Source organism: Sabethes cyaneus, chromosome 2 (genome assembly GCF_943734655.1).
Source record: "Sabethes cyaneus chromosome 2, idSabCyanKW18_F2, whole genome shotgun sequence".
Taxonomy (NCBI): Eukaryota; Metazoa; Arthropoda; class Insecta; order Diptera; family Culicidae; genus Sabethes; species Sabethes cyaneus.
This window is the reverse complement of record NC_071354.1, coordinates 17,044,552-17,057,273: the sequence shown is the minus strand read 5'-3', so window position 1 is coordinate 17,057,273 and position 12,722 is coordinate 17,044,552. Positions and strand designations below refer to the sequence as shown.

At 37.0% G+C, this 12,722-nt stretch overlaps 1 protein-coding gene across 1 annotated transcript in view; it reads right to left on the bottom strand.

Moving 5' to 3' along the window:
* Window positions 1-8,607: 8,607 nt before the first annotated feature.
* The window catches only part of LOC128733484 (DNA-binding protein D-ETS-4), a 50,385-nt gene continuing 46,270 nt past the window's right edge, over window positions 8,608-12,722 (bottom strand). Inside the window, exon 5 of the mRNA XM_053827095.1 lies at window positions 8,608-10,741. Within this exon, the coding sequence (XP_053683070.1) occupies window positions 10,335-10,741 (407 nt within the window). The 3' untranslated portion in view covers window positions 8,608-10,334. The remainder of the gene's footprint in view (window positions 10,742-12,722) is intronic.

The window sequence follows — 12,722 nt, the reverse complement described above, 5'->3', positions numbered from 1 at the left end:
ACTAATCTGCAGCACCCTGTACTGGACTGATCCGGCCTGCAGGCCGTTCAATTTGACGGTTGATCCGTAAAGTCAATGGATCTTGTGTAAATTTTAACAACACTCATTTGTGAAAGAAATATTATTTAAAAACTAGAAAATATTTTTAATCCGAGTTATGCATTGTGTTAAAATTAAATGGCTAAAAACGTTTTTTGTAAATCGCCAGTAACAATTTCAGATTGTTCGAACGATGTTAGTCATTTTTATCAAACCTTAGAAACATTTCTTTCGCGATTGACGATCATCTGCAGTCTCATTTTATATTAGAATTGAAATTGAAATAGAAATTGTATCTGAATTTGTGAATTTGAACCTTAAATTTGATTTGAAAAGAGATATGATCAAAAATCGAATTAGAAATAAAACAAAATTGGATTCGAAAGTGAAGTTATATAGGGATCAATCCCGGTGTAGTGATTAGCATACACGCCTCTCACGCCGAGAACCCGCTTTCAAATCCCAACCCCGTAGAAGTGATGAATGATCCAAGCTGTTAAAATGCCTATGATCAAATAAAAAAATATATTGAAGTTGGAACGGGATTTTAAATGGGACATGAATTAAGCAATGAAAATGGAGTTGCAATTGAACTTAAGAATTTAAGATTCAACTTAAGAGTTTACATGAAATTGGACTCGAAATTAGCAGCACTGTTAAAAAAGTAAATTTTTTTTTGGATTTCTTGGCCAATTTTCTTTGAAAATGTGGAAGTGGTTTCTTTCTAAACCTAATATTTGCGGCAAAAGATATTTGCAAGAGGTTTAACCTGAGAGAGAGAGAGAGAGAGAGAGAGAGAGAAAGAGAAGCCAGATGAGTGGCAGAATAATTGCTTTCGTTTTCTTCTTATTTTTGATGCAGAAACTTTAAATGGTTCCATTTAAATCAAGTTACATGCTCTGGGAGGGGTTTAAAATTTCATCGCAAATAAATACGTTCTCTATTTTATTCAATCAAGCTAGCACGGTTTCCAGTGACAGAATGGTGACAGTTCGTACCCGGTTCACGTTGATAATTCGGTGCACAAAAACAATCTCAGCTGGCTTCTCTTTCTCTCAGGGTTTAACAAAAATCAGTTTACTTTCAAAAGCAGGTGCTCCACATCCTACAGCCTAGAGCTATCCTACACCAAATTTAGGATTTTTTAATTTCTGACGTAAAACAAACAATCTGGCGAAATTTGGTTTAAATCCGTGAAGGTCGTGATTATGGTTCTCGGATACTTCGCGTAGAATTACCGTGATACGTAATTTTTTGATTTTAAATTTGCAATAACTTGAGAACCGCTGGACCTAAGAAAGAAGTTTATATAACATATTTTGTAGGAGGAGTTTTTTTTTTGAAAAACTTGTCAGACTTTTTTTTTAAATTCGAAGGACGTCCATCAATAGCTGTTCGCCAGATTTTAGAGCATAATTTAAGCTATCTTTAAAAAAATAAGAGGCAAATCTGAGGGGACATGTTTTGAGATAATTCACGTTTTATGATTTTTATTATGACTTTTCATGAAATCACGAATTTCCTACAACTCTTTCTTTGATGTCATTTTGATCAAATAAGTAATTTTCGAGATATGATTGAAAACATAATATCATTTCTAAATACGCCCTTGACAAAAAATTATGATTCCTGAAAAATGAAAGACGATGATAATATGTAAGAATTAACATAAAAATGTGATGAAAAAGTAACGAAAAGACGCTAAAACAGCGATAAAAAACGACAAAAATACACTACAGTGAGACACCGAAAAACGACCAAAAGGCAGTATACAGACAACATTTTTGTTGTAGGGTATGTTGCTACATCGTCGTAATTGCCTATTTCCGTCCTATCCACACAAATTATTAAAAATATCAGCATTTTTATGACACACAATGCAAAATTAATTATTCCCTAATATTTTAGTTAGTTGTCTATCATACGCGATCAATCAAAGTGAACTGAGATCTATTTGTATGCTTTTTATCATTAAAGTAGTCCTACCAGGTAAATTTCCTACGTTTTTTCGTGCGAAGAAGAAACTGTCGACTAATCGTTTTAATTCCGTCATTCATAAAATGAAAATAACTCACGCAAGTCCTAGTCGTTATTCTTCAGCCAGGAAAACTTGCCTGATTTGCAGAAATTTTGCAGAATAACATTTGTCTTGCCGTCCTACACAAATACATGCGCGTTAGCTTCGTAAACATTGCTGTGATTTTTATTTCGGACGATGAAAAATTTTGATGGACGGATTTTAAAACGCTACGACAAATTTTAGAAATAAAGTCAGTTGCGTAATTTCAACAATATGCTTTAATAGTCGCTTTTCAGTGATTTCAAAGTTCACGGATCGGAAGGTAAGTGCGTTTTAGTCAAATCAGCACAAGAACTTTTGGAGTATTCATTAAATTCATTCAACAAATGATGAAAATTAGAATGGCTTTACTTATTACGACGGAAATTAAAAAAACCCTATTGACAACAAATGGAACAACGAGAAATGAGAAAAATATGAAGGAAAGTCGAAAAAGTTGACGAAATAATGATATAGGGGAAAGTCCCCAATTACCTAAACACCTAAGGATTTTGACATATATAAAATCAACACTTACTAGCATTACTTCAGTTTTTATTAACTGGAAGAGTAATTTAGAAGACTATTTTCCAATAAAAATAGGTTACACGTACTTGCATCGCTAATGAACCATTTTAGAAGCCAAATGAGAAATTGATAAAAATCATTACTTAAAAATTGTGTCTCCCAGTACCGGACACTTAAAAAAAATCATAAAATAATCCAATTTAGGGCATATAATTTTGAAAAATACTTGTCAAAATGTTTAAAATCTCTCATTGCTTGCATACTTGTTGACTAACGATGTTTGAAAAATGTTGTTTGAAATCAATAGTTTTTACGCACTACATTGAAGCTTTTCTGTTCTGCAATGGCTCAAAAAGTCGATTGAAAAAATACGATGAGGACACAAATATAATGGAAAACTGTCGAAAAATGAAAAAAAAGTTACCAAATGCTATAAAAGAAAATAATGTATGACAACAAATCGCTGAAAAGAGACAAAAAACTATGTAACCCAAGCAACAATGTGAGTTTTATTGTACTCTTATGGTGGTCTTCAAGACCAATTTTGGTCTTAAATGCCATCATAAGAGAGTAATAAAACCCGAATTGTTACTTGGGATGGCTTGGGGATTGGGGAACAATGAAAAGACGCCAAAACAACAACAACAAGAACAAAAAACACGACAAAAATTACCAATACGACAGAGAAACGACGAATACGAAAAAAGACAACAAAGTGATGACAAAAAAGACGGCAAAATGAGACGAAAAACATGATATGTGGCTACAATGACGAACAGACGACGGAAATAACATGAAAATACGATGAGGAAGACGAAAAAACGCCAAAACAGCGACAAAAATGGCAAAAGTCGTCAGAAACAACATTTTGGTTGCCTTTTTTAAAATGCCAGAAGGGCATTGGGGTTAATGGAGACATCATTTCTAAATACGCCCTTGACAAAATAAAATTATGTTTCATCTAAAATGAATCCTTGTGTGATATCCAACACATCAGCAAAACTCCATTCCAAGGAGCCGAGACAAATCGTATTGCTAATTGAGGTGGAATTGCTCTTCTTTTAAACGATAATATAAGGCATGCGTCATAACAAAATCTTGATATAAGACCACAGAGTATAAACGGCCTAGTGGTGTAATTGGTTAAACAACACGCTCAACTAGAGATTGGGAGCTGTGAGTTCGACTCTCACCATCGCTAAGACTATATTTTTGGCCTAATATCAAGAATTTTCAGTTTGCCTGAATCTACATTTCTCGCATTAAGCATTTATTCTTCTCCAACAGATAATAAAAAACTGTTAAGCCTAAAATACATATGATTAAAAGATCGTGACAGATCGTGATTTTGTGACAGTTTTGATTGTCTAGACAAAAAAACAAAACGACGAGAAAAGGCGCCAAGAAGGTGAAGAAAGGATAACAAAAACGGCAAAACAACAATAAAAAACTTCGAAAAAATGAGAAGAACTTCAAGAAAGGACAAAATGACGACGCCAAAATAAAAGTGTCAAAACAATAAACAAAAACCTGATTTAATCCACCTATTGGTGAAAGGAACCTTTGCTATACGGTCTTACTTGCTATTTGAGATAGAAATCGACACGTTTTCGGAACATAATTCATCTATTAGTTAACGTTGCATTGTGCGTTGGTTTACATAAAAATTTTGGAAATTGAATAAGCTTACAAAATTTGAACAAAATAGTAGCACTTACAAATTTTGATAGTTCTTTTTCTCATGAAATTGCTGAGTAAGTTGTTACTAATGTGGGTAAGTGCAAGTAAAAGTAAGTTGTAAGAAGAAATATTATTCTTTAACTTATACATTGCGTAGTAAAGGTCTAGTTTATAGGTTTTTGAACTATGCATAACTATGCATTAATAAGGTTTTCTTGAAAAAATTTCATCAATTTTTATTAACCTTCGGTTACCCACGCTGTTGTATACTGAATAACATGTGTAGGTTTTTGAATGCCATATTTACCAATCGGTGTTTAACTAACGTATATTCTTCAAAAAAATGTTCAGCAAAATGTCTGAATTATTCAATGCAATAATACTTTAAATTGTTAGGAAAATAGATCAGCATAAACCGATAGCACAGAAACGAAGCAAGCAGCATGTGAGGTGTACCCAAGGTTGCCACCAGGTTTTCCCGAAAATCTGGCGAACACGAATAAAAGTGTCTGGCAAAAATCTGGTGGTAAATTAGTCCGATGGGGAGGCGTTTTCCTGAAAAAATCTTGCTCGTTTTGCTCACCGTAGATGCAAAATTTTGTCCAAAATTAGAAGTGATGACCTTTTTGCAAGACGGATAATCGAAAATCTGGCACAGTGCCAAATATCTGGAAGGTTTTAAGCTTTGTCTGTTGGTCTGGCGCGCAATCAAAAATCTGGCAAAATCCAGATTTATCTGGCATACTGGCAACCGTAGGTGTACCGCTATTGGCCCCAAACTGGAATTTTTTCACGTTACTTCATATGGAAAAATGATGTCTGTATGTAGCAAAACTATCAGCAAATGTAAAATGTTTAAAATGTATCCGTCAGTTGGTAGTCCAGTAATTCGGGGTTAAAATCAGGGTATTTTTATAATCAAAGTTCTACAGTTCCTGAACAAGCAAACATAGAGGTATACTATTTTCAGCAAAGTTGTGTATTTTTACTATTTGTATAACTTTGTAACACATGAAAAAGTCATACAACAATTACAAAAAGAGCTAAAATAGAAAAACTGATTTTACAAATACAGAAACAATAAATAAGATTTCTCTGTCTTCGCTTCTATCTCAGGTTACAGTCTTCAGCAAAACTTCTTGTAATAATAGGCTCTAAAACTTTGCAGAACATATCAATGTGTTATATTGAAACTGAAAAAAAAAATTTTTCACTTTTAGGGAGATTAATCCAAATTTAAATTGCACCAGATGATAGAGCATTCAATTTCAAGAAACTCTTCCAAAGGTTCGATAAACTTAAAAACAAGTTTTCCTAGTCAAAACTCTAGTGCGCACGTTTTCTTTGGTTTTGGGTTATTGTGCGCGCGAGTAACTGTGTTGCAAAGTTGGCGCGAGCGTTCGAGGATTGATATCTTTTGACCGGTAAAACCAATTCTTATGAAATTTTGCATATATATTCGTAGTGTCAAAACCTCTCGTTTGATATTAAAATAATTGAAATTAGGTAAATTATCTTGGTTAAAATCATTGTAAATTATTGTTAATTTTGGTGTGGTGTATACGATTGCTCATAACTTTCAAATTAAACGTCCAATCCAAAAACCATTCAATAGTGATCTATCCGGCTATATTACCTGCCAAATAAAACTAATAGCGCATAAATCGGCTTGGCCATCTCTGAGAAACAGGCGATCATTTGAACCTTATCAAAAATGGTTTTTTAAGGCTAACTTTTAAACTGCTTGTCCGTTTTCAATGAAACTTGGTAAAAAGTTTAGTAACAGCAAGAGCTTTCGTTTGGTACTAAGATCGTTAAAATTGGTTGCGTAGTTCAGGAGAAACGCGTGTCACGTAGTTTTCACATTTTTGCTTATAACTTTTAAACGAAACGTCGGACCGCAAAGCAATTCAATAGTGATATACTAGACAATAATACCTTACAAACAAAAGTAAAAGCGATCAAATCGGTTCAGCCATCTTCGAGAAACAGGCGATAGAAAATGAGCTGCACACACACATACACACATACACACATACACACATACACACACACACACACACAGACATTGCTCAGTTCGTCGAGCTCTATCGATTGGTATATGTGATTCGGCCCTACGGGCCTCGGATCAATTTCGTGTTTTTCGACCAATTTCTAAACCTTTGTTATATAGTATAACAAAGATAAAAAGACGACAAAAACGGTAAAAAGCTGTAGAAAGAGGCGACAAAAAGAGCAAAAAACGGAGGTCAATAAATGACGAACAGAAGACGAAATTGTGATGTAAGATGGCTAATAGAACATGAAAAGACGACGAAAATACGGCACAGAAATGACAAAAGGATGGGGAGAACGTGACGAAAATACACAGTAGCCACAGACGACGAAATGACAGCAATTAGACGACAAAAAGACGACGAAGAGACGGTGAAAAGACAGGGAAAAGATGACGGAAAGGTGACGAAAAAGTGATGACAAGGCGAAAAGCCGATGCAAACAAAGACCAAGGACGACAAAAATTCGACGAAAAGACGCAGAAAAACGCCAGAAAAATGAAGACTACAAACGATTATACGACAGACGAAAAGATAGCAAAACAGTGACATGAAATGTCAAAACAGACTATAAATGGGGACAAAAAGACACCTTCCAAGACGAGCAACCAAAAAACGCAACAAAAGCCAATAAAAAGGAACAACAAATCGCTGGAAAGAAACAAAAAGACGATGTGAAGATATCAGAAACGTAGATGGTAAAAGCACAAACCAAGGAACCGAAAAATCCTGCGAAGAAAAATGAAAGATGAAAGATCTTAAAACATAGATTAGAGGCGAATGATGTAAGATCAATAACGAAAGTCGAGAGTAAGCGTCCTTAGTTGATATAAGTCAAATCTCAAATCCACGCAGAAAATTGCCTATTGGGTATTTTCGCTTGAAAATTTGGATAGAAATAATTTACAGTATATCACCTGGAAAAACCTTAACTCTCTCATCGGGACATCAGAAAACAACTCGAAATCGTGCAGTCAACGGTGAGTCGTGTGTCGGTGAAGGTTACTACGAAACTCTGAGCATCGAACGGAAGGAGAAATGCGGTCACAATGGAAGTTCTATTAGTGATCAGGATCCCAAGCGTGTCGTGAAAGCGTTTAAGCGAAACCCCAATGCTTCGAACAAGAATGTGGCCAAAAAGTTGAATCTGTCCAAGTCTTTCGTTCAGAGAGCCAAGGACCAGGAGGGACTGCATTCGTTCAAAGTGTAAAAGGCTCTAAATCGGGACAAACGGCAAAATACGGTGGGAAAGTCACGGGTCCGGAAACTGTAGACCCAGTTGCTGACGAAGCCTCATTGTCTCATCATGGATGATGAGATTTACGTCAAGGCATACTTCCGGCAGCTTCCGGGGCTACTGTTCTTCACCTCCCAGCGCAAGTTTGATGTTCCGGAGGAAGTAAGGAAGCAGAAACTTTCAAAGATTGCCAAGAAATACATGATTTGGTAAGCGATCTACTCATGTGGCAAACGGAGTGCACCGTTCGTGACTACCGGGACTGTAAATGGGCAGATCTACCACAAGGAGGGTTTACAGAAGCGTTTGCTTTCTCTGTTGAAGCTACACGACGAGGTGCCTACGGTCTTCTGGTTGGATTTAGCTTCGTGCCACTATTTAAGGAAGGTCCTGTAGTGGTACGAAGGCAACGTACCCAAGGCTCATCGAAATATACTGGGCTGTTATGAAGCAGGTACTACGGAAACATCCCAAGGAGCTCAAATCTGAGGAAGACATGAAGAAAAAGTGGATTTCCACACATAAAAATCTGCAGCCAGATGTTGTATAGAACCCTATGATTGGAGTTAAGCGTAAGGTGCCAGCATACGGTTATGGTATTGAAGTTGAATGTAATTAATATGTCAAAAGCTTCCTAATTATATATTATTACTACAATTATTATTTATATTATTATTACAATTTGACGTGGGACACCCTTTATTAGAGCTAAAATTTTTGGTCACGTCTTTCATCTAGTGTTGATGAGTCCCGTCAGGTTGATGTAATTTGTAGAATTATTTGCCGCCCGTAACTGACAATAGTAAAAGTTGGTAATAATCGCTATCTATAATTGGTTGTTAAAGTTATCGAAACCAAGGTTTTGATTTTAGATTTCAAAAGGGTATCCTAAATATTGTGCATCATGGTCCCAAAACAAAGCTTGTCACAAACACATAGTAAAAGAGAATAGTTGCAAAGGAATTTCTTTCATCAGTAACACAAACAAAAGCCTTGTTTGTTTGGTTAGACCCTTTATTTAAGCATAATTTAAATATTTATACATACATGTCTTAGCAATGTGAATACTATATTCTAGATAAGTATTTAATTTGACATCTGTTGAAATATAACATGCAAGATAAAAATGTAACGAGCTGCACGCACGTTATCGATATAAAGTAGGTTAAAACAAAGCTGGAAAGTATTATCGAATATATTTTAAGGCACTTAGATCACAATTGGTTAATGGTTTTTTGGGGGGATGCTTATAGCTACGGGTTCTGAAAATCCTGCGATCGAATTTGTATCACCTAGAAATGTACCCTGCCACCGGTTTTAAAAACAAACTAAATTATTGTCCACGTAATACATTAGGTAAAGAATAATTCATAAAACAATAGTACAAACTTTTATGCTTAGCTTCTAGACATTTAATGAGTGTTTGTGGGATTCTGGTGTGTGTGTATGAAAAGTCTTCGATGAGAAAGTGAGCTCTTGTTTCTCATCGAAGACTTTTTTCCTCGCACTTACTTACAGAAAACAAAAATAAATACGGAAAAAGTAAAAAGTTTCGGTCGATCGACATTCTGCAGCAGTGCGATCGACCGGTAAAGTAAAATATATATTGCAACGATAGCCTAATAATGTCGTATGTACAATCTTAACACATTTCTAGCTTTTGTCTTATAGTCTAGTTTAAATACAACTACAGAAATCGACGTATTCTATCCGGAAAAAATATCATCTTAATTGTATCGTTCATAGAACTTACAATAAAAATATATCATAGATATATGGGACCAAAATTACCGGTGTCTAATCTGCGGTTTCTCGCTTACCACCCGCACATGAGGTTCTGGAGAACCGTTACAGTTAGATCACACGGTAAGAAATACAGCAAAAAATAAAACTTCAAAAGTTCAGATCTCTAGGTTACATTCGATGCCGTTCGCTGAACGAGCTGAAAAACCGCAGTCACACTTCAAACCGAGCGAACAATGTGCTTCTTAGTTTTGCCCCGCGAGAAAGTGTCCTCGTTACCCGGAAGAAATTACCTTCTTCAGAATATCGCGACGGCATTTCAGCAGTGATAGACTAGCTAAGGCAGCACACGCCGCTGACTGAACTCTCGGTGTGACTCGGGGTTAGCCGTTGAGCCGTCTGTGAACATAACGTTCGAGATTCCTGGCGATAGAGATTCCAACCTGTTGACAGTTTCCGTCATACTAACGAACCTGACAACGAGGCCTCGCAAGCTGCTGTCAACTTGCGTCTGTGTGTGAGTTGTTAATCACATCATTTTAAGAATATTATCATCCGCGGGACAAGTTAATACCACTTGCCGCCGGGCGGAGTTTGGTGCGATAATACAAAAGAGTGATTTCTGGGCACTTATGAGTTACATTATTACCGCAAACAAGCACGGAAATCGTGACTGTTCTGGGAAAATTTTGCGAACGATTTCGATTTCGTTTGAAGACGAATGTTTATGTTCGGCTTCCGACCGAAGCGTGTGTCCGCAAAACTTTCTACAGAACAGAGATTTTCTTCGCAAACACCACCTTTCACTCAGTCGCAATCAGACGATGGTAAATAACTTAAAATAGCTTAACGTAAACAAACAAACAAACACGATCATTCTGCGCGGTACCTGCGCTTTTCACTTGCACACTTTTCACGCGATTCGAACACCCTCGCAAGCAATCGGAGCATCCCGTGGGACTGAGCCGCCGCCTCTGCCACTGCCGGCATGTGTTTACAACGAGTACGGATGGCAGAACTGATAGACCAACCGCTGGGATCGTTCGGTTTTCTGCATGATTCCCTTTTTGTAGTACTGTCGGATCGAGCGCGAAAGCTTGTCGTAGTTCATGGCGGGCCGGTTTTTGCGGCGGCCCCACAGACGGGCCACCCGAACTGAGTCTTCGATCTTGAACACGCCCTTGCTGCGATCGATCCAACGTATCGCGCTCTGATGCTGATCGGGTGCGGCGAGCAGTTCCTTCAGGAACTGCCAGAGATGGATGTGCGAGCCACCCTGGCGTGGTTTGGTCGAACCAGTACCACTGCTAGACGGTCCGGCTGCGCTCGACGGGGCGACCGTGGATGACATAGAACCACCGGCGGGCGGGGTGCCTTCAAGCGGCATTTCTTCGTCTTCATCTGCAATGGGAGAGAACAGAAAATAAGCGAAATTAGTTGGGGTTATTCGTTATCAGTAAAGTTTAACTTAAAGAAAGTCTAAAAAATTGGCTATCTGTTTGTTATGAAAATGCTGCTTAAATCCGAAGGGGGTCTACGACTAGTTCCCACGAAGCAAACTTACATAATGGCAAGTTCTTGTCGGTACAGTGTCTTTGTCCCGGCCGAAAATCAATGTCCGATAAGTAGAGCATAAATCGCGATAACGGTAACAGTTGCTACGGTATCTAACTTCCAGGAATACAAATTACTAAAGTGCGCTACGGACACGGTCTAGGTTCGTTACCGTTCGGAATCAGTTCGCGAAATCTCTACCGAGTCGGGCTTCTTAAGTCTAATGAAAAAGCTGTTTGCACTGATAAGCAGTATCATAACAAGCAACTTTAAAAACTACGAAACAAAAGAAAAAAATCCGAGAATTCGTTCGGCACATGACACGAGTAATATCACCGGTGATGTTCGCGGTGTCCTTGGCGGATTTCTTTTTGATATAGATTTTATCTGATGAGATAAATTCCTGGACGCAACATAGTAGAACTTCTACTCAAATGAAAAAAATATCTCCTAGTAGCTAATATGAAAGTAAAGACTATTTGGATAAGTATTTTGGACTCCCTTCCTAAGTTAAGTTAAGCTAAGTTCAGCGTTGCTTTTGGTGCGACATTTCGGAGCATGGCCTTCTGTTTTTTATTCGACAGATTTCGAAGCCAGCTATTAGAGTATAGGACTTTGAAAAAAAAAACACATTTTTTGTGGTAATCTAGATCTACTATAACGAAGATAATCGGAAATTTAAATACTAATTTACCACTGTCAACTGTAGCGCTGGGGTTTTGATTAGGGTACTAACATCTGTACATCGTTGTACAACGAATATTGCTATCTTAGATCCAATTTTGAACTCCTTCCTTTTTTGAGCCCGCAACAAATCCTTTCCCGAATAAGAGAGTGTTAAGGTAAGGTGCTCGCACCAGCTGTAGTTTTGATGCACAAGTATAAGTTTCAGCTTTGTGTAAAACATATAGAGAGCGTGGTTCGATTCTTACCACGAAAACATGACGTCCTGTCAGGGGTCCGCTTTTCGTTACAGTCGGAATAAGTTGCTCATATTGTCAACTGAATAATAATTCTTGTTTTAAGTGGTCATTTTCAACCATTTGAAACCATTTCTGGTCATTTTAGGCTAATTTAAATTTATCTTCTTTTGCCTTAAATGAACTAAATAATAAATAAATAAAAATAACTATTTTTACAAGAAATCCGAGGACAGTGATATTTGTTTACAGCACATGTTTGTTTCTTGATGTTTTGGTTAACTAAATGGCATTTTACTCTAACTTTACCGTCGTAAAAGTAAATAACTCTGGATTCCTATGGTCTAGATTCAATCTTTTTTGACCAAAAGAATGATATTTAAATTTGCATTCCAATAATGTGGTGTTCATTTATATCACTTGTTTGTTTATTGTAGTTGAGTTAAATAAAGATCATGTTAGCTGAATTTTCGCAGCGTTAATTAAGAAAATTAACTTATTTTTCCTGCAATCAAATTCGCTGCAATCAGTATCCACATGGATATATCTTTCTTATGGTAATGAATATCAGTTTTATCCCTGCGGATTCCAGAATTATTGAACAGTACATCTCTGTACTCCAAGAAAAGAAGGTTAGAATGCCTTCATGTGACCAAAACTGCTAAAAACAGATGCGTGTCGTCAGCACCGTTGACGCAGTTAGCTAACCTGGCCCCCGCCCAGACCGCTAGCTTTAGGGTGTGCCAAAAACGGCCTTAACATCAATAAAGCACTGGATATAGGGAGTTGTACGAATCATGTATGACAGTCTAATTGTAAAAAATAGTAAACTTCGAGGGAACACTGATTTAAAAAAACAAGAGCCGCCACAATGTCACGTCTGACACCAGGCAAAAAATTGGGTTCAA